Here is a 23,307-nt window from a genome sequence, read left to right on the forward strand (position 1 = left end):
GCGGCATAAAACAAGCAATGATCAGACTCTGGGTGAAATTTAAGCTTACATTTTGCAGTTTTCTTTAACAACTAGACTAGTAAAGTTCTTCAGCTGTAATACATGGACTAGCAGACATTCGCTTCCACTGTCATGCCTGGAAAATAAATTTCCTGCGTTAATCACCAATCATCAATACTTTGCTTAAGAAATAAAAGATGAAGACTAAACAGATTTAAAGAATGTAAAAGCACATTTTGTTAAACAAATTTCTTGCACAAATCAGTTTCAATCAAAAGCATTTGGTACAGTAACAAAGTTAATAGAACTAAGTGAATTAAACATTATTCAGCTTGAAAATAACAACTTGCCTTCCTATGCCTCTTGACAGCAAACAGGTTTTATCAAATACATTCCTTAGGTTAAACAATTACACCATATGCATATGTGTGTGTGCATGTGTAACAACATATCAGTTACATTAGACAAATCCATCTGCATTGTTTTCAAGGGCTATTAGAAATAAATTTTTAAATTCTACTCTTTCACATCAGCATGAATTTTGAAATGCCACTAATAAACCTGGTTGATATTTTAAAAACTCTCAATCTTAGGAATTTAGTTTTCAAAAGGGCAGAGATTTTGGAGGTCCAAGATAGGATGTCTTATCTTGCATGGCAATAATCTGCCCTTCCCCACACTACTCCCACTACTAACAATAGCATACCATAAGCACAGGATTTCAAAGCTGTATTGTACAGCTGGGACTGTCGTATTTGTGTCTCTTCACCTTTGACTTTCCTAAGGTAATCCTCCTTTACTTGGCATAAAAAGATCTTACTTACAGAGACATATCCCTACACCCATATTCACATTAATGGCCCAGACAATGAAAATAAATGCTACTGGAAGAAGTAATGAAGTCCCTTTTATCAGTCAGCACTGAAAGAACACTGAATGAACTGTGGTTAAGGCATATCTCCAACACAAAGTGGCACATGACTGACTAATCTGTACATCCACTGAACTTTGGCTGTCAGTTCAGAAATTTCTTAAAAATACCTACCACAATTCACTTTATTAAAAAGTTAAAAATCATAAACAAAAATAGCAGTGAGCAATTCTTGCAGAGTCGATAGGGAGAAAGAGGAGTAATTACTCACAAAAATCCAACATGTATTTGTGGTTCTTCACTACTGGCAGCATCACCATAAACAGGCTCTTCCAGATCTTCATTCCTGCAGGAACAGAAAGTACTGTAAACTACATAGTGACCTAAGCTGCTAAGTGAGGAACTAACATTTATTTTGTGATTTGTGGATATAAGCAATTATTTGGTAATACAGGAGGGACTGGTAATGTAGAAGGATTGAGACATCTATTTAAAAACATACAGTAAGCAGTAATTCACAATTGCAAAAATTGAGGTTTTAGAATTACTCTTTCAAGATATTTAGGTTATTTTAATATTTATTCTGTCTTCCATTTCTCTTTTGCATCCTCCAAACCTTATCTTCTTCCCAGTTACTGCTTCCTGTGTTAAAACAATTATATTAAGTAATGTCTTTCCATGTCCCTCAATCACTCAGTGAACCTACACAGTTTTAGACTTTTGGCAGTTTGTGTGTTTCTTCCTCACAGTTATACTTTTATCACATGATACTCAGAGTCATTAAGTCACACTCTGTATAGTTTTATTTTGTTATAGATGGTTGAAATAAAATTACTGATTTATGACTAATAGGGTAAGAAAATTATCTTTTATCATACCTTTCAAGGGAGATATGTTAAAATGTCAGAGACAATAAAGCAAAAGGTACTTGGCACTTGAACATGACAGTGGGACTGCATGTAAAAAGCTTCTTTCCTTTAAAACACACAATCTAGTAGTTTTATGTTACTAATAACTAGCAATTTTGAAAGCCTACTCATCATTCCACAACTAATTCTTTTGGGCCACGTGGTAGAACAGGAATATTTCCAGCTTACTATGCATTTATACACCTGACCTTTTGCTTAAAGCTTCAAACACGCCACTGTCACTAGCCAGTGAATGATCTGAGAGACATGCTGAAACTCGCCTGGCTCTCCTCTCCGATCTTCTACCACTGTCTCCTCGCAGGGTTACAGCTGCCATGGAGAAAAAAAGTGAGAACAACATCAGTTCAAGGCAATTCCTTCAGAATTAAACAACAAACATGAATTGTATCAAATACAACAGCGGCAAAACAGCACAAATGCACTTCACTGATTTTTCATCTAACTTTAAGTCAAAAACCTAGCATAGGATTGACCGAAGATTTTCTGTGGGAGAATTAAGGAAGGAAGTTTGTGGCTAATTGCCCTCTGACAATACTAAGTATAAACCAATTGCATTGTTACTAAATGTTTTTCTGGTAGAATAGTTCCTTCCTAAAGGAAGACTTACATTAATTCACATATGTACACATGATATCCTAAGCTTTTCAGATTTACGTACTGAATATACAATAGGTTGAAAACAAACACAGAGTCTAATTCTTTTTTAAAGTTATCTGATAACACAATGTGAGGTTTTGTTCTCATTTGTTTCCTAATACAAAGTCTCAAAGCATACTGTTTATACCATCACATAATAGCAGCTTTTATTTACAGTCTGAGAGGCATTATCAAAAAGAACCAGTGTTTTCCAACTCAGACCACTGTTTTTTTCAAATTCTTGGTGAATTACTTTGAAACTGGCTGCAGGAAAGAGGAAGCAATGTTCAACCTTTTCTACTCTTCCGATAATAACACAATAAATAGCAAATCAGCAATCACTTTCACGTTGTAATTGTACCAACAAGATTGTGTTATACACCGGGTTTTACACAGGCAAGTAGGTATAGCAGCTACCAATCCTTTGAAGGATGTGCACAAGCAGTAACATTCAAGAACTGCACAGGAAAGGCTTCAACACTTCAGTAATAGGTCCTAACTTGAGGTTGTTTTCCTTTGAGTCCTAGAGAAAACCACTAAACAGACTTGTGAAGTGCAGTTTCTTCACTGTTACTTCTTTTGCCTAATATGGTTCAATGACTGTCCTCAAAGCAGGAAAGCACTGGCAGGGAGATTGCACTTCAAAAGTGGGGAAAGCATTTTATTTCCTTCTGCTCATGCTTAGAAACTTAAGACAGCATGGAAGCATTGACAGTTTCAGCAGAGTGACAGTAGCACAATGCATGGGACACAAGCACCAGCTGACATTTACAGCTTACTGCCCCAACTAAGGATGAAGCATATCTTACTTACAGTAGCAGCTTGTTAAGTACCTCTGTTGCACATTATCTTAAGGCACCCAAATTTATTTCTGACACCCACTCAGTAATTTTCCTTCAGCAGAACACCAGCCCACAGCCTAAGCTCTGCCTGCACAACCCAGCTGAGGTACAGTGAGCCACCCCCCTGCATGGTACCTACCTCACCTCCCACCCTAGCACACCAGGACAGGTCATCAGGACATAACTTGATAAAAATCTTCCAGATCAACACAATCATGCTGCTGCTATCAACAGAAGGCTCTGGCAAAGGTGAGCTTTAACACAGTGTGGAAGTGGCAGAGAAGGTCCACCAAGCCCAGCAGTGCTGAGCCAGTACAAGGCACATTCCTGTTATCAGGCCACTAACAGCACAAAGTTCCCAAAGGTGTTACAAAAATCACCCAGTCTTCTTTGAAGCTAAAATTCCTGTATATCAGCAGAGCCAGTTTCTGTCCTTTGGATTCATAAATAGCCCTATGGACCTCTCCTCCGAATTCAGTGAAGGATTTAGACAGCTTCGGGTAGGCAGGAAATTTATTTGCTGTCTATGAACAGCCCAACCTGCACTTGTCTCTGTGCCCAGAGAAAGAACCACCATTTCTCCCCATCTCCAGTTTTAGCATCCCACCCTTTTTGTACATCACACATCATGCAGTGCTACTCATGAGATCTTCACCACAAATGAGAGCCAAGTTCAAGTGAGGACACAGAAGGCAAAAAACTGTATTTGAACCACGCTCTCTTCTATGTCACTTGTACAAAAGTGGTAGGTTTGTGGGTTGTTTTGAATGGGTTTTTTTGTTTGCTTGGTTGGGGTTTTTTTGGTTTGTTTTTTTTTTATTTAAGAACTTTTGATTTCGTGAGTCTGCCTCAGTTCTGTCACTGGTATTTATGGAGAATCAAAACTAGCAATCTGTAGAAACATGTAGATATAAAAGTTTCTCAAAAATTTTACAGCAGTGGAAAGAGGCTGAACTTCACTAAAGTGTGTCATTATTTTTAAACGTGCTTCTATAATTTCTGTACTAATTCCAACAAGTTACACTAGGACAACTTCTCATAAGTAAGCCCTTGGCTCACCCCCGATGTGAACACTTTGTATAAATGCAGCAGACAAAAGATTTTGTGGACTCTGTCCTTGGGAAGCTCATGTTCCCAGTTTGGCTGGAAGGAAAAGTTGGTCTCAAGCACCAATATAATGAAATTAAAAATTCACACATTACAACAATGTTGCAACTTGACAATGATTTGCTCACTGTCTGCAGGCCATGGAAGCGTTTGATAACCTCTGGACAATCCTAGCAAATCTGAGAGAGCTGCAAACATCAGAATATACCCTTGACTGGGGTGGGGGGGGTAAAAAATCAGCAAGGAAAATTGGTCAAGAACAAAGACACACCAAATTTTGGTTTAAACAGAAAAAATGTTTTGTACAGGTTACAGATTTTGCAGTGCTGGAAGCTAAGGAATTGTTTAAAAATTACATTTTTAAACAGACCATTACCTTCTATTTTCTTATTTAAATAACAGAATCAGAACAATATATATGATTTTCCAGAACTAGTGGGTGCCGAAGCTTGATCAATATAAGACAGCCCTGAATGAAAAAACATTCTCATTGTCATTAGCTGAAAAAGTGAACTTCAAAAGAAATTTTGCTGTCCAAACTTTCATTCGCTACAAAAAATTTAAAGCATGTTCCACAAGCTTAGGAGACTACAAATACTGCATGTCAGCTCAAAATGCACTAATAAAAGAGTAGAACAGTCTCATAAAAACTAATCAGAGACACAAACACCTTACCTACCATTATGCTTAGGTAACACTCAGGTATTACTATTATATAACAAAGCTGAGGGTCAATGAACGCTTTCGCCAGGAGTTTAACTACAGCTGTGAATGTATCGTTTAGTTGACATAGCAAAAAAATTAAGTATGCCATAATGATTAAACAGATACAGCAAAATATCAAACAAAACCAAATGTAGCAAAGTCTCCTGTTTCTTCTCATGCAACTCAAAAAAACCCCAAAAAACAAACCAAAAAAAAAAAAAAACCCAAACATAAAAACCCAACCCACCCCAAAACAAAACAACCAACACTTCACACAGAAAAACACACAGCACAATAAGAAATTTCAGGTTCACTTACAGTGAATTTTTCTGTTGTGCCGCATGAGAAACGAGATAAAAAGCATATAGTGATAAATCACCCTTTAGATCTATGACAATATTTTATAAACAAGAGATTATTTAGGCATTAAAAGAAATTAAGCATTTGAAAGTTTTAGTAGAGAAGAGATAGTAAAGATATTAAAGCCCAATATTTTATTAACATGTTTCTTCCCACTCCCATCTTTATAAATATGATGAATTTAACTTTTCAAGCATAGTCCCTCTATGCACACATGAAAATATATTTCCCGGTGTGATCCTGTGACAGACGCAGAAAAATAAAACAGCAGATCAGCAACTGAACATCCGCAGCTCCTGAAGAACCCCTTGAACTTGCTCAAGTGCTGCATCAGTGCAAAGTTCATGCAGTGTTAATCCTCCCAGCCCCCATTATTTGCAAATTACCAAAATTACCTCATGTTTTCTCTAGTGAAGGAACAGTTAAAAGGCTTGCCAGAACCAAGGCCTCCTGGTTTTGCAGCATGGCATTCTGCTGCCAGGCCATCGGGTGGCAGCAGCAGGGCACACTGCATGGTACCTCAGCGAAACCCAAACCCCCGGCATCTGGGAGCTCCCAGCTCTGGCACACAAGCTGGATGCTCCATCCAGTTCTTCCAGGAAAGGAGCACAAAACCAAAATACTTCCAACACTTCCAACTGCTACTTGCAAACAACTGCATTACAATTCCAAATCACCAGCTAGTGAGTGTGGAACTCAAAGGAGTCAAAAATCAGGAAGGTTAAACAATTTTTTTTACACAATTATTTCCAAATGTAAATGTTAAAAATAAAAAAGTCTCAAAAGAAGGCAGCCTGGCTACCTTTTAACCATACATTCTTCCTCAAAAAGCAACACAAAATACTCTGTTGTCCATGGAGAAAAGCTGTAACCTCTGGAGTGGGAGCTGGATACCACAGCACTGACAGCAGGTTAAGCACAGAGCTTTTCAGAGAAATGTGAAATGTGCAGAAACACAGCAAAGAAGGGAGAAAAAGAAAACCAAAGCAGAAAGTTACCCTTCATCCTGTATTGCTGCCTGGGCCCTCATACCAGGCCCTCACTTCTAGGAAACACATACAAGCTATAAACGAACTACTCAGATATTTTCACTTACCACAATGGGTGAAGACATGCTGTGGTCTGATTTGAGGTTTAAAGAAAGCCTCAGGAAGCCTCTTCACAGCACTAATTTAAGCACAAGTTTACATGCTGGTCTCTGGAATTCTATTTATTTTGGTCTGAAAGCTACTATATGGGCACTAGAAATGTTTACAGCTAGTAAAAGTAAATTCTGCTGCAATATCTTCTGGCAGTGCTAGCTGCATTAAGTAAAGTAGGTGAGTCTAGACTCAAATGCTTCTGAACAATACAGGCTTTTTAGCACTGTGGCAACATTTTCTTTTTTCAATGAAAATGTTAAAGGTTTTCTGTACATACTGTCAGTGTTCCTTTATATTATCACTTGACAAATAAAATTTGGTTGGATAATATGATCCGTTCTCTGGTTATATTTCATATTATTCCTGATGTTGTGAATCCTGAATGCAACATCCTACAGAATTCTGGATATAGAAATGGGATGGAAATCATAATCTTTAATATTAAAAATAAACTCTAAAAGCCCTTCTCTACTAGTATGGTTTTATTTTAAAAAATGAGCAAGTCAACACACTAAAATGTTATCATGGTTATCTTTCTCATACTAAGAGCAGTTCTTCATTTGATTGATCAACACAGGAAAATAAATTTGTCATGTTCCTGTATGCTCAGGCTTTTTTGTTTCATTTTTTCAGAAGTTTTGTTTCCTCTTTTGATTTCTCTAATTTATGTTTCTCAGCTTCAGTGCTTCAGAAGCTTCTGGCAATGCAAGCTAAAGCAAGTCCATCAATCTCACAGCCCAGCAGGAAAGGAAAACTCAATAGTGTGTGTGCTGTGCTAACTGCACCCATCACACCTCTGCGATCACAGCACACACAGGTGCTCAGGGACACCCAGCCAAGCAGATACTTAAAAGTCTCACACATGCCCTACAAAAGATGCTCCTTTGCTGATGAAGCACCTACTCCTGAGTGCACCATGCACTCCTGACAGCCATGCCGCTGTGGCATCTGCTCCACTACATAACCTGGACAAGGGAACTTGGTCTGGATAATGTAGGAATTCAGAATGGAGTCAGCCAGCTTTCAAGCACTGTCAGCAGCATCACCTCATGTTTTGTGTTTGGGTTTTTTGTGGAGTGTGGTTGTTGGTTATTTCCTGTCTCTCCTGGGTTTGTGTTGGTTTTCCATTATCAGAATAAAGGCAATATCAGCACAACTGGGGACCTCAGAAGTAACTAACCCATACCTTTCTTACCAATATCTTACTAATTCTTGCTAGCTCCTTGATAGGCTAGCACTCCAACGGAAGTCTATATTCCATTCCCTTTCTTCCACTCAATTGACCACTATTTTAATATCTATTCACAAGGTTTTCTCTATTCTTTCAACTCTTTGCCCTAAAACTAGAGTTTGAGTCTGGGAGTTTTTCCAGCGTTTTGGTTGGGCTTTTAACAGTTAACAACTACCATGTGATTTTTAACTGCTGGTAGTAAAATAACTCAGGAACTATCTCTACTGTGCTGGCATGCTTAGGTCTGCATGACATTTTCTATGATAATGTGACAAAATAAGAATATCCATAAACTCACCTCCACCAGTCTGGACAGCAGTCAAGTGTGGTCCCATTTCTCGCAGCCCTTCACTGTCCAGAGGGTAAGCAGATGTCTGCGATGAGCTTGTGCCTTGTGCATCATCGTCACCCAAGGCTGTGGTCTGAGCCCTGAGCATTTCCAGGGCTCCCATGCCTGCCATCTCCTCAAAACCTTCTGACATCTGAGCCAATGGAGAATCTCGTGATGCAGAGAGAAACGGCGTGTCCAGAGGCGAGCTTGGAGGGGACAGCGATGACAGGGAGGACCGCGATGACAGGGATGCCAGGGACTGCGGGGTATCCAGAGACCTCCGCTGCTTATTGAAGTTGGAGTGTCCAATGGGATCAGCATATGGCACATCCTTTGTGAGAGACTCGAAGGGAATTATGTCAAAGCGCAAATGCTGCCCGTAGTCTGTAACGCTGTCTGATTTGTCGTACTGGGGGAGGCCATAGATGTCCGTAAAGCTGACCGAGCTGAGGGAGCCTCTGCTGGAGGCCAAGGATCCTCGACTGGAGGCTAGGGATCCCCTGCTGCTGCCAGAGGACATGGTGAGGGTGCTAGCTGACAGACTGTGGTAGGCAAAGAAGGAGAAAACACAAAAATGCCCTTTCAAATATAATCAGAACTACCAATGCAGACATTAAAGCACTAATCCAGATTACACAAGCAATTTTACATGTATTCAATATGGTAACATGGAGAGGTGATTGGGCATTTTAAAGCCTAGCTCATGTCTCTTGCCCTGGTCTCAAGCACAACCATGACTGGACCAGCACATGTGACAGCCAAATTTTCAGGGCCAAGTGCCTGAAGACAACAGTCCAACAGGACGAGCCTACTCTTTCCTCCAAGATGTAAGCAGCTATGATTTGGCAGAGAAGAGGCCAGAGCAGGTTCTGGATCAGCAGACTCAAAGTAAAGCCAGGAAGGATAGACTACCATGATCCAGCTCAAATTTATGTTAATGATTGGTCATAAACAATCCAGGGAGAAGAAGTCAAAGGGATTTGCGAGGTCCTAACAAACTGTGGTGTGAGCCTCACTCTCACAGGTTTTTCCAATGCAAAACAAAAGACTTTAGGATGAATCCTGTTCCAATTCCTCTTACCATTCTCAGTTAAGGGAGAGAAGAATATTACAGCCAGAGAGAGATGAAGTGAGACAGGAACTCAGCAGGAACTGAGCTTTTGATGCTGGTGTGGTGGTTAACTGAGGAATCCCCAAGAGCTGCATCTCAAAAGGCAGCTGTGAGTGTGAATATGTAAAACATTCTGGACTTCTGTGTGGGTCTTAACACATTCTCATATTTAAATAGCAACATTTTGTCATCTCACCAGGGATCAAAACCCTCTACCTTTGAAGGTATCAGAATATTAAGAACTCACACAACTTAAAAGAATGCTATCTTCCAATCAGTAAAACTATAACAATGTTACAACAGATTTTAAGGACCTATCTCCTTTTCAGAAAGTAAGGTAACATAAAAATTTCCCAGAGACACGCAATAATGTAGCCCAAATAGCCATCACTAATACTATTTATTAAACTACATCCAAATCATCACATTCCATAGAGCAAAGTGTATAAATGCAGTAAAAAAATTAATTTACTTTGCACATATACACTGAAGTATTAGAGGTAAACTTCATAAATTATTAATATTCTTCTCTGCTGTAGTTAAACTTCAAAACCTGCTGGTTTCATATAACTTACCTTTTTAACTGGGAGTGTAAATATGAGGTTAAACGCGTAGCTTCTTCTAGTTGCATAAGCAAACAATTTCTCTTCTCCTGTAACAGTATCCTGTAATTAAACAGATACATATTACTATTTTCTTCAGCACGGTAATGTTCAAAAAGTGCTAGAAGCTTCCCAAGTGTGGGAAAACATCGATGCATTGAAGTTTGGAATATTAAAAGAAGTTGCACTGTTTAATGGCAAGTTTTAGTTTATCCTGCTCATATGCAGTGATCCAGCAAGAACCCATGAACAAAGACTCCAGGAGAATTCCCAGACAAGAAAAGTAACTGAAGCACAATGTAAGCGTCGTGATGCTGAAAATACATTACATCAATTAGCAAAGTCAAAAAAAGTCCTAGGTAAAAATATCAGACTCTACAAGATTGTTTCTTTCTCTTGCATCAACCTGATTCTGATTTAATGGTCATAGGCCATTAAAACACTATCACAAAAAAAGTATTCCGAACAGCCCTATTATCCAAGATAATTAGTGTAAAATTTCAAAGATAAAAAGAAAATTTTAAGGACTTCTGTTAACCATAACCACCAATGTCAAATTTAAGCTCTTATTCTATGTTGTTTAGGAGCACTTATTTATCATTATATTTAAGCAAGTGATACAGTATTTTGAAAGCTACATTATTAGAAAAATCTCATGCTGCAACTTATTTTTTGAATTACTGAATTATAAGCAGCTGAATTACTCATTACCACTGCCACAACACAAATGGAATATAACTTTAATGCCATTAATCTCATACATCTAATAAGATACCTTAAATACTGTTTTCTGACATTATCAGAATTTCAAATTATATATCTACTATCTATTCTTTTGCCAGATCCAGAATTATATTCCTGACATTTTGTTTTTCCAAGCCCAACTACTGAACTTCATGATAATATCAGGGTAGTATTCTGGTTTGTGTTGTACATTTTGTATGTCCAGGAAAGTTACAGCTCCAGCCTTACATCACAAGCTGGCTGGAAATGGGGATTCTGACAGACAGTTTGGAGAAAGCAGATCAAACTTATTAGTGCCTTAATAATAATTAATTATTATTAGACCTTCCTCAGCTGCAAAGATGGCTGCTAGAATTCAACATGTTAATGAACAGGATTTAAAAAATCAACAGAAAGGGAATCCTCCTGGATCAAACAGCAGCATTAGTTTCAATAAACCTCCAACTTCATAAATCTATATGCTGGAAAGGCACTGCAGTGCTCCACTCCAGCAACACTCATCCCTCTGGGAAAGCTCCCTGCACTGCACACAGCAGAGGCTGCACACCTGCATGTGTGCAGCTCTCAGGCTTTTCTCCTGCCTCTGTGCACACCAGGCCAAGAGGTGTTAACCAAGAGGCACAAGGAAGGCTGCACTCACACCATACAGGCATTGCACATAGGAACCAAAATAAAAAGACAAATGGACACAAGAAACTTAACTGATTCAAAAGCTTGCAGGGGAAAGCAGAGATAATTACACCATCTACTGTAAAAGACAAACTTAGGAACCTACACTCCACAGTGATCAATGCTGCAGGGTTGGTACCCGTGCTAAAGGCTAAAAAATGCCTCCAATTAAGGCTCTCACCCAGTCTTAACAAAAACAACATTTAAAAAAAATAAAAAAACTCAACCACACAACCCCCACCTCTGTCATGGAGATTTTAAGTTTGTTTTGATCTGTGCATAACTCAGTGCCTTAAAAACTCAGTAACAGAATTTTTAGAAAACCAAACAAATACATTTTTATTTCACAATTAGAACAAAGTGGAAATACAAAAGCAGAACTAGGAATATTTTTGGTTATTTCTGAGTCTAAAACAAACAAAAAAAAATTAGGGCTACTAATAGTTAAGCTTTCCTCCAACTTGTAATACAAAAATAGAGTGCCCATCAGTATTATTCTAACTTCTGCTCAACTTTTTGCTAGCATTTGAAATATCAAGTACCATACTGGAATGCTGGTTTCCACAGCATGAACTCCATGGAAAAATAGCTTGGCCTTCTTGCCAACACAGTATGCACTACCTAGCATGAGAGCCCAAAAACAACAAATAAAACTTACTACACTACAGTGTAAAGTGAACTCCCTTTTCTGTCAGTTTAAGCTGGAAAGCCAATGTTACAATATTGCAAAAATTGCAAAATGTATTACAGTGACCTGTAGGCTGGCTGTGAATTTTCTATTTATTGCCTGAATTTACTGTCTGAAGTAAGCCTTTTCAAAGAAACTGAAGTTGTCAAAATCTGTATGTGGAAAGCACTTTCAAATATTTTTAAAGTGTCTTAATTGTGTCAATATTAACCTTTACACAGATCACATTAAAGCTGGTTCTTGTAGGTCTTCCTGAATTGTCAAAGCTGAGGTTTTGCCACTATTTAGGTGAAGCAAGAACACATAGTTTCTTGCTTTCACTGGAAGCAGTCTATGGTAAAAAGAGATTAAAAGGTTTTGTCCATTTCTCTGGCTACAGGAAAAACTGGGCAAATTTGAAATAAACACAGTGTTTCCACTAATATGGTTTTTGGGTTGTTTATTTTACATATAACTTGATTTTTAAGTTTTCAAGAATGACTCTGCTTACTATGTTCTTTGAATGTCAGAACTGGGATGTGTTCCTGCTGCTGAGATTGCAAATGAAAAGGAGATATTGTATATAAAAGGCAGCAAAAACATAGTCATTTCACTTTCCTGTTATAAGGCAGAAACTAAATATAGCAAAGAATGTTTGTTCTGATGCTTTTGGAGATGAGTATTACTCCCCTGCAGATAACAGAAAAATCTTTCACTATCCACGTACTGTTATTCAGGTCTCTATTATCAGACAGTATCACTCAGACCTATTCCAAGCATCTTTTGGGATTCTATTCTCACTTCTTCTTCCTATTCAGACTTTTTAGATGAATGAAAGGAAAACTAACTAGTCAACATCACTGCAACTCTGCTTCAGAAAAGTTCAAGGCCAGAATTAAACAGAGACAGTCAGGAGCACTCTCCTCCTTTCCTGAAAGTAAATTTCTCTAGTAACTCACTTTTTCCTTAAACACAATGAAATTGCTTACTCTTCCTTTTGAAGATACCTATATGGATCACCCAATAGGAAAGACAACAATTTAAGCTCCCAAACCTTTCAGTGGCCCCATGAGCAGACGTCGCTCGAGCTCGCTGAATTTCATCCTCCAAGCGTCTTTTTTCTTCCTCCAAACGTGCAATGTCTTCAGGGGATCTTCTCTGCTGACTGATGAGCTGCAGCTCCTGAAGAAGAGCCTCCTTCTCTTTGATGAGCTGAAGACGGTCCCTGTCCGCTTCAGCCATTCCTGGCCAGGATTCATTATCAAGCAAGGCCAGCTGCTGTTGTATATTCGACACTCTTTAAAAGAGGATAAATATATTTCAAAATGCAGAAGACAAAAAGGCAAGAGGAAAAATACCAAAACGAGAAGCCTGTTTATGCCTATGCCTTTTTTCTTCTAAGCATCAAACCAAGAAAATTTAGAGGGGTTTAGTTTGGTTGATTTGCTTTGGGCTTTTTTTTTTTTGTTCTATGTATTTTTAAAACAGCAAACAACTACATGTGTCGATGTACGAGAACTACAGTGCTTTTATCTGTCACATAGACAATATCTGTCACAGCTTTCTCATTTTATAATAAATCAATTAATATTTTAAAGCTCGACTTTCCTGCCTGTTTGCTGATGAAGTTGAACGTTTTTTCATTCCTCATTCTTTTACAATCAGATCTTAAATTGGGATTTCAAAAGTGCAGTAAGAATTTCAAGAAGCTGAAGGTGAGATGCTTAACTAGTGACAACAGGTCCATAAATTCGTGTCCCACCTAGCAGAGGAATGGTTCAAGGGGCTGAAAATACTAGGCTGCCCTAACTGACAACAAAATATAAGCTGCCATTAAAGCAGAAACATTGGTCTGGAAAAAAGATTTAGTCGTTACAAAATACAAGTGGCTTTAGCTGAATCTATCATAAAAATATGCAAGTAAAAAAGCTAACAATTTTTTTCTGTAGCATGCTTTACAGTCAAAGGAAATTTCCTGTATCTCAATATACTGAACCGTTACATGAAGCAACCATTTTAAGAATAATTCCACAGCTGACATTTTAAGAAAATGTTCTTTAAAAACTGATTTTAAACTACAAAGAATACTAAAGCTATACATTTCACAAATTATTCTTTTGGCATAAAAGGGAGAGCACTTATTGTATTTATGTTTTTCATGCAATTACAATTTAGACACTTTAGAATGTAACAGTTAAAATTAGAATTAAGTAAGAGAAAATGTAGCTTTCTGATTTTTGAACATTTGAAACTCAAGAACTGTACATTTATGGAGTTTACACCTCAGTTTCATCTCCATTTTGGAATGGCAGCATTCAGACAAAGTTCAGTACCTCTAAAAGATCACTACCCTTTAAATAAATAAATAAATAACTATCTAGATAGACACACATTTAAGCCAGCCATAATATATGGAATTTAGTTCATTGGTTTTGGTTAAAATTACCTCTTTAAAAAATATCTGGTTAGAAAGAAAATCATTAACAAACAAAGCAAGATAAAAGTACATAACACACAAGCAGAAGATCCACGGCGTGATGTAGTTATGAATAAAAGAAAAGACATACACATGACAAAGGCAAGGCTTCCCCCATATGAAAACAAAACCTCATGCAATAAGGTTTATCTCATACTGACATCTGGGAAGTATTTGGCCATCTTACCATTGGGGAAGGGAAATAAACTATAAGTCATTTTGCAATGACTGCATTCATATATGAGAATAGGAATTTCACTGTCATTTCCCCCCCACACCTTAGATTTCATTTACAGCAAATAAAGAAATTGGGTATTATGTCACATTTTTGCCTAAAGCAGAATACTTTATCAAGCCCTTCAATACCATTTCCTCCTTCTTGCATTAATAACCAACTTCCTGCCAATAGCTACTGAAAGCACCATTATGAATTGATACATACAGTCCACATATTTCATGCTTCAACTATTGTGCATGAATTCCAGATGCAGCTTCCTGAAGAACACCTCGCCCTGCTGACCAAATGTCAGGGCCAGGAAGAGCAAGCACAGTCAGGATCCCTTCTCTCCCCTACCCAGGCTGCTCTGTTGTTAAAGAGTCAGTAAACACTCCTGAAGCACATACAGCTTGATTTTCAGGTGTTCAGTGCCAAATGAAATAAATAAGACTCAAGATCCTTTCAACAGAATCACAGAATTCAGGTACAATTGAGTTATCATAGCTTGGCAAGTGAGCATGAACCAGATGAGCTTGGACTATTTGAGTGATTGTGTTCATAAACTTTTACACAGCTTGTGGACAAAGAAAGATGAGATTTGTCCTAAGTCTCTGTGTTTCTTCTTAAGACAGTTGAAGGACTGACCCTTTTCTTCATTTTAACACTCACAATTGTTTTTGCTAGTTATTTTTACATTGCAGGTTGAGCTGGTTAAGAAGCAGACCACAGGAGCAAATGAACACTAATGAAGACAACAAGGAAGAGAGAAGCATGATCAGGGAGGAAATACCCCTCTTTCAGTGCTAGAGAATCAATGAATCCACTTGTCTGTGGAGTAAAACACCACCATCACTAAATACAAGATGTTTTAATTTGGACTCTTGAGCTTGCTAAGAGCACGTAACTCCCTTTGTGTATGACATTCCAGCTTAAAGTTTGTTTTTTCCCTTCAATTTCTGTTATGGTGATGCTTTGAAAGTAGGAAGTTCTCATACAATAACTTAATTATACTGTTATTAAAGAGTTGGAAAAGTACTGCTGTGGACAAGGTTTGTATCACTGAAGAGATCCAAAATCTGATTAGGTATTTACTTTGATTCCCTCGACACTCTTAGCTAGCTCTTTCAGCTAGCTCTTCCTGTTTCCCTTTACACAAGTTTTCCCTTTCCAGTCTTCCCTTTACACAAAGAAAAAGCAGGCACAAAACACTATATAATGCAGAAATCTGTTGAAGCACCTATAAGCCAGTTTTCTGCAACCTCGATTTCCTCCGCATGAACTGAAGTTTTGGGGCAATTTTGTTACTTGCTTTCCACTGAGGAATCTCTCTGTATGGCAAGTTGTTCCAAAAAGCCACTAGTGACAAACTTTTTAATCTTTATCTCCTTGGCTAGAAGACATCCTTAATGATTTTATGGTCTCATTCACTACAAACTAAGAAAAAAATCTGAGTAGTCACATTCAGTTATGCTCAGAATTTAAACAAGAAGTCCTCTTAAGTATGTTTCATAATTGCAATCTGTCTTCTCAAACACAAACTTTTCTTCCCAATCGTAATAAATACACAAATAAGCCATTTCACTACGCTTGCCTATGCAAAACTTTACGCCCATACTATACCAGCCCTTCTCACTGCTGGTATGTTAGAAAAAAGTGGCTGTTTTCAAGCTCAGTGCATATATTAACCTGCCTTAAAACATCCTCTTCAATAAATCAATGACTTGACATAGATGGCAACCTAAAGTGGAAAAAAAAAAATTTAGGATTCTTTACTGAAGCCTCTTTTTTCAAATGCATATTGCCTTCCTACTGAGTATTTTTAAGTTACTATTTTTTAACTGTAGTCACTGTAAAAGAGTGCTTTTATCTGGCCTTATGCCAGATATTGAGGTCCCTACTGATCCATATTCCTGTGGAAAAAACTGTTAATTTTGAGCCATCAACATTCCAGGCATTTTGCCCATTCCCAGCCTTGCACAACAAGTGCTGAGGAGCTTGCATTCCACACTGGAGTAGGTGGTATCAAATGACTAGTTCCCTAGGTAGGCAGGCCGACTTGCTGCTTAATTCAGTATTTAAAAATTTCAAATGGAGATGAACCTAACAGTTCCTGTTAAGCAGAAAAGCAGGAGGGGCTCAGATGAGACAACAAGAGTTTTATCTGACAGTAATCTTAAACAAACACTGACTTGAAATGGAACACTTGCCCTGAAATGGCACACTTGCCCTGAAACGTCCATATCAAGGTATTTGGAATGATGTTCTCACTCAAGATAATGCAGACACAGCATGAGGATGGAGATCAGTACAGTCAGTAGTTTACTATACAAATACAGTAGTTTACTAGTAGTTTATTATACAAATATAGTATACAATTTATACTACATCATGGGGGGGGAGGAACCCCATGTATTTCCAAAATTTAATTAGACATAATTTAATTAAATTTAGTAGTGTGTCTGAATCATTACAGCTCTACCTAGCTCCCTCTCACCCTGACAAAACAAGGCAACCTTTCTGTCACTGAATATACCTGAGGAACCTTAAAGATTTTGTTAATGTCTAGAAAATCACTTTCAAGGGTGATATCTGAACCCAGCACTAATGAAGTTGTATTGCTGAGCTCAAGAGGATATATATTAAATACAGCATGAGAAGTGAGTAAAAATCACTTTTTCTGAGATGTGTGATTTACAACTACAATTTACTCCATGTTAGATCCTTACTCAGACTACAAACAAGACAGGTGTCCTGGGGAGGGAAATGCTCTGAACCAATTCAAAGGTATTAACTCATGCTCATAAAAGGGACAAATTAGGGATATCCTACAGCTGGCACTTGTTCTGCAAATTTAACATGTTTTGAATTTTCCAAGGAGAAAAAAAAATAATTTAAACAATACTCCTCTACAGTTAAATGCCTAGGCTTTTGGCTGACATACCAGATCACTCTTGAGCTCAGGCCTTTGTTACCTGCGGAATGGGAAGACCAGTGGGCATAAAATAAAGAAATATTCCAGTTCTGATTTGAAGAACAATGGCTAAGATCACATAAATCAGCCCTGCTCACTCTTTTCCCTAGGCTTATAATTGGACCCAGTTCTCTGACACCTCAGGTAACAGGGAATATCTTCCACATGCAATACCGAAAGGAGGTGGCTGTGGGACTGAAGACATATAATGAAGGGTGTAAGAACTTGATAATTTCTGGTATTTACTGACCCTCGAGTGTAGATTATGATTTATATCCAAAGAGGGAAAGCTAGAGAAAGATGAAGAGAGAAGTGGAAAGAACAAGACACTGGGGAACTCAGCCAAATGCTCACAGAATTTCTCCACTGTGTCTATTTTGGCTGTTCCTGCAAGCTATGTGCCACTGTGGCTTTTGCGGACAACACGAGTATGCTCTGTAGAATACCCAGCCTTCCTGACAACCCAATTCATTCAATAACAATGAGGTCTTAAATTGGCTTAGGAAACTCATGAAACCATTAGAGTCCTCTGGCATTTTGCAGATTTTAGGAAAACTGCAAAAATCTGCTAAAAGCAAGATTTCCCCAATTCACAGGTGAAATAGTATACTGAAAACTTTAAAGAAGTTCAAAAGCATGTCTCAGTTCCCTTTATAACCCAAAGAAAACGTTTTATGTTTAAAAATCGACACTGGGAGATTTAGGTTTGCCTGAGCCAGGTATTTATGTGATATCAAACAAATCACTTCATCCTTAAATCATATTTTCAGATTAGTTTAGCAGAATAAAGCATTCAAATCCACTGAATTTCACTAGAGATTAGATAATTAAACCTTGAAACCTTCCTATACAAGATGAATTTTAAAAGGGAAGTACTTGACCATGTCATTGTATTTGTACTGGAATGTTGCTATCAACATGCATTTTGTCACTATAAGCACAAATTGCACTGACACGCTTATGCTAGGGCTCTTAAAGGCCCAAGTGAAGTTTAATTTTGGAAATGAGTCAAGTTTGCAACAACCTATACCAAACAGAAAGAAGTAACATCCTTAAAGACAAACGGGTAAGTATTAAGCACATCTGAGGAAGAGGCTTTTTCAAGGCTAAAATAAATCTCTTGACATCCATTGCATGCCTTTATAAAATGAATAAAAAAATAACATCTTTGTTATAAAAATTTACAGAATTTGAATATGAATTACAGAATTCAAAGTTACAGAAGATATAAATAAATTACTGCTTTTGCCCCCAAACCAGATAAGCTGGTTGAAGATGTTTGAACATATTCGTTCTTTTAAGTTAGCTACCAGACTGGACTACTAAGGAAAACAAAACAAAACAAAAACCAGAAAAACTCCCAAACAAACAAAAAAAAAGACAAAAACAGACAAACAAAAATCCCCACAGCTAAAACTTTTGTTGCTTCTTATTGGAGGGACTATTTTTCATCTATCAATTAACACACTGCACAGGATATGAGGCACTGCAGCAACGACATTTCATGAACATTTGCTAACGTACTTCATGTAGTCATTACACTGAACTGCACAATTTAAGAGTTATCAAAGAAAAACAATTTGCTTTTGATTCCTTGCGCTATGAAACAGTCTATTCAGAAAAGTGCTTGAGGGGTACACTTTCCAGTGTGCAAATGCTTTCATGAGAGGTGGTCTCACTGAAATAGCAACTGAAACTAAAAACAGTATTTATCCAGGCAGCTTGGGGCTGTCTGTTCAAAAAGACCATCCTCCCTCCCCCTCCTGCTTCTCTGGAGGGCCACACTGGCAGATCTGAGAGGAGAAATTTCATGGAAATAAGGTACAGTTTATTTAGAAATACTGGGGGAGGGGGAAGGGTACAAAGCGGAAGAAAAGTGATTGAGCCTCTCTTCATGTGATTGGTTGAGTTAAAAAGTAGAATTTACAAGACTTGTCCAAGAGCCTGGATCAGAAACACGGGAGAGGATCTCTTCCCCAGCGTGCTGGAAATGTCAGAACACACAGTGTACAACATCTGAAATACCCATGGGAAAAATTAAATTGCAAATCACCCAACTTCCTTCCAGTGGGAAAGTGATTGGAGGGGGGGGAAGTTATGTGAATGTCTTAAGTTATGCAAAGGCCAAATCATTCACCAGGCAGAGAGATTTCTGAAGGAGGAATTAAAACGAAATTATCCTTTATGAGAAAGGAGAGAGATTTTGGGAGGGCAGGCCAACGCTTCTGCAATCACTGGGCCTCATCTTCTGAATTCCTCAAGACAGTTAATTCAAAAATCCCAGCACTGCGTTTCCTTACTTAGACTCCATATGCAGAGAACATATTTTAATTTTAAAGACTTTTTACTACATTTGGCATATATTCTGCTTCTATCTGGCTAGATTCACAAGAGTGACTAAAACGCAACACTCTGCCCCTCAGTTTGTGCAGCTTTGGTCCTGGCTTTCCTTTCAGGGAAAATATACACTTTTCTCCTACAGTGCATTTTAAAAGTCTCCCACTAGAAGTTTGTCTGTTGTATTTATTTGCTATATGCTTCCACACCCGCTTGACAAGCAAGCAGTCATAATATATTGCCTTACATTTGTGACATACTGTAGCATTTTAATTTTCTACTTTGTAGATTTAATCCATCACAGCACATTCCGTCACCCACACTGTGCAGTAACAGTAGATATTTCACCAGCCAAGGGAGAATGAACACAAAGATATTTAGTAGAGACAAAAGCCCTACAGAAATGCCAGCAAGCTAAGGGGAAGGAATGCATGATAAATGAAGAATGCAACCACAGAGATAACTGGTAGGGGCAATGAGCTTTGTGCAGTTCCACTCAAAAGCTGAAAGCTGATTACTTCCGTACAACATACTGGGCAGAATAAGGCTACTCTTTTAAAGCAACTAACATGCTTTTGCTAAATAACAGACCATTGTCAGAGCTGCTATCCTGGGAAAGCAAAACTACTCTTACTGCAATTACCATTCTCTAGTTGGAAGGTTAGTTACCAAGATTTTCTACACTTAATTAAGATCAAACACCAGCTCACTTCTGATGTTCAGAAATACTGCATACCATGCAGAAACAAACGTTCGGCATTTCCAGCTGAGAAATGCTTTGCTACTAAAAAAAAATTAACCCAGTAAGATCTCAACACCTCTTCATCCCCTCTAAGAAAACACCACTCCATATTTTCCCTGTCATAAATACATAGGAAGAGAATTGTTTTTGAAAAACATGGAACAGGTATGTCAGAAAGCTGAACTAAAAACATTTTAATACAATCTTCACAGCACCAGTGGCTCTGTTAAACTAAACAGTATAAAACTAAATTCTATTATCCTTCTTTCAGTAGCTCTAAGTCACTAAATTATCACTGGACTATTAAGTGCTAAGTTAGCCTGTGAGCAAACAGGACACTGACACATATTTGGTTTGTTCTTTTTTCCCCTAATTATTTAACCTTTTTTAGATAATGGTCAGTGGTATTTACACACCATATGTACAATGCTGACTTCCATTCAAGTTACAAATCCTGAAGATTCAGCTGTATTTACCTAACTTGCTTGTACTGACTTAATTTTTTTGAAGCCTGTATTGTGTCCAAATGTCGGTAAATTTTACAAGAACTACAAAATAGTGAACTGCCTATAAACTTCCAATTCCTGCCAAGACATGTGACAGCATTACAGATGCCCCCAAAAAAAAGTCACCATGATATGAAAAAAGGAGGCAAAAGAATTGAACTACTTTTTTAACTCCTGTTCTGTAAAAAACTGGTAGAATAGAACAAATTGAAAAGAAAAAAAATCCTAATTTATACAAATTTAAAAACTACAGTTTTTGAAGTTAACTATACTGAATCTTTTAAGTGTCAGTCAAATTCAGTAACAGAATATTCTACCAGCACAAATCAAAATAATCATAAGTATATTAATTCACTGCGTTCAACTCATTATCTGTACCCATACTATTGTCCTGAATATGTGGCAAATAGTTTGAAAACAATGAGGTTCAATAAGGACCCACTGAACTATACAAGTACACAGCACTTTTAAAATTTTTACAAAACCATGACAAAATGCTGCAGACTGTCCTCCACATGAGAAAAACTTACAATAAGCAATTAGACTGAAGCACTTAGTGAAGAATCAATCTATTTCAAGTAATACTTTTTATCATTTTTATCAGACTTTTTTCCAATTTCAACATTTATTTTTCTGTACTCTTTTGTTCAGCTCTGAACATCTTCATTTATCTCACGTGAAGCACTGCATTCCTTCTTCTTCATGGCTTCAGTGCACTGAACTTAAGACACAGGTATGCAAAGCTTTGGATATACTGACAGACTAGGCTGATAAGTGTAAATTTAAAGACTGTTTATATCTAGGTTTGAGAAGGAGGGTGAAAAAATGTAAAACAGTTTAATTGAACCACTATTATTTTGTGTTTATACAAGTATAGAACAGGGCTGACATTTAGCTTTATCTCTGCAAACAAATATAATAATCTTACGATAAAGTCTTATGTTTACCTAAACTTTTATTATCTGCGAACTACTCAGTAGAGAGCAAATTAGTCTTCCCAAAGACATTTCAGCTAGGAGTCTGGTTCCAGTTCTACTTTGAAAACTTTAATCACAAAAGTAAATATAAAACCCAATAGATTTATCTTTAATTACCTTTTCTTGGCCTCTTCATATTGCCAATTCAGCCTTACTTTGTCTACAAGTCTTGTTTTGTCATCAAACCCAAACTTGCAGAGTTGAAGGGCAAGGAGAGGAGGAAAAAGAAAGGAAGAAACAAGTTAAAAACACTCTCATCACAATAAAGAAAGGGATAAATTAGTCTCCATTACTGGACTCACGAAAGAAGCCTCTGTGCTTTAAGTAACAACATAATAAAAATCAATTTTATGCCTCAGAAATGCAAAATTAATTTATTGCTAAAAGCAGAGAAGATAAATAAGCCTTTTCAATAAATTATGAACCTGGAAATCAAGGGTTAGTAAACTGAATTATTGCAAAATGGTCAAAGCTTTTCAACTTTATTCAGGTCTAAAAGACAAAGAGTGTTTTAATTGAAATATTTTGCTACTTGATACAGCTATTTTATTAATATCTTTATTAGAAGCAATACAGGTTACATTCCCTGTACTGTGATGTGTTACCTAGCACTCAGAGCATTAATGCATTTCAAACATTAGTACAAAAAAAGACACCTGATCCTTGAAGCAGTTGAAGAATGTGCATTTATGTTGCAACTCCTACTGTATAGTTCTACAGCAATTTCTATATTAGGGCATTAGCACTTCCCTCCTCAGAAGTTTGTATATGGTCTAATAGTTAAAACCTAAGTTCCTATACAAGTGTATTGCTGCATCTCTAGAGTTCTCCTCTCGCTGCTGCTTTTCCTGTCTCCTTCATAACACAGATAAAAACTCCACCTCTTTTCTACTCACATGTCACTAACAATAGTTCAGGGAAAAGATTCAGATAACTGGGTAATTTTATATTCCTTACAAAAAAGCTATACATGGTAAACATAATTTCCACAGTGTGCTCGTCTTGGATTGTATACTGTGACTGGGGAAATGCTACTGTGCTCCTTTTGGTAATTCGTTTCAGAATTCAATAATTTCATCCACTATCCATCTGAAAAATGACACCCCAAAGGCACCACCTTGCCTGAAAGACAGC

The 23,307-nt window shown here is 37.5% G+C and overlaps 1 protein-coding gene across 4 annotated transcripts in view; it reads right to left on the reverse strand.

The window, feature by feature from the left end:
* WWC3 (WWC family member 3) overlaps nucleotides 1-23,307 on the reverse strand; it is a 98,498-nt gene that overhangs the window by 16,330 nt on the left and 58,861 nt on the right. For 3 of the 4 annotated variants that reach the window (XM_085052346.1, XM_085052339.1, XM_085052357.1), the window contains exons 8-14: nucleotides 22,291-22,364; nucleotides 13,002-13,244; nucleotides 9,841-9,930; nucleotides 8,122-8,696; nucleotides 1,989-2,109; nucleotides 1,143-1,217; nucleotides 50-136 (exon numbers count right to left, since the gene is read on the reverse strand). In XM_085052346.1, coding sequence (XP_084908472.1) covers nucleotides 50-136; nucleotides 1,143-1,217; nucleotides 1,989-2,109; nucleotides 8,122-8,696; nucleotides 9,841-9,930; nucleotides 13,002-13,244; nucleotides 22,291-22,364 — 1,265 coding nt within the window. The remainder of the gene's footprint in view (nucleotides 1-49; nucleotides 137-1,142; nucleotides 1,218-1,988; nucleotides 2,110-8,121; nucleotides 8,697-9,840; nucleotides 9,931-13,001; nucleotides 13,245-22,290; nucleotides 22,365-23,307) is intronic. The other variant, XM_085052367.1, reaches the window with a different exon arrangement.

The sequence above is a fragment of the Lichenostomus cassidix genome, chromosome 1 (assembly GCF_008360975.1).
Source record: "Lichenostomus cassidix isolate B80296 chromosome 1, HeHo_3.0, whole genome shotgun sequence".
NCBI lineage: Eukaryota > Metazoa > Chordata > Aves > Passeriformes > Meliphagidae > Lichenostomus > Lichenostomus cassidix.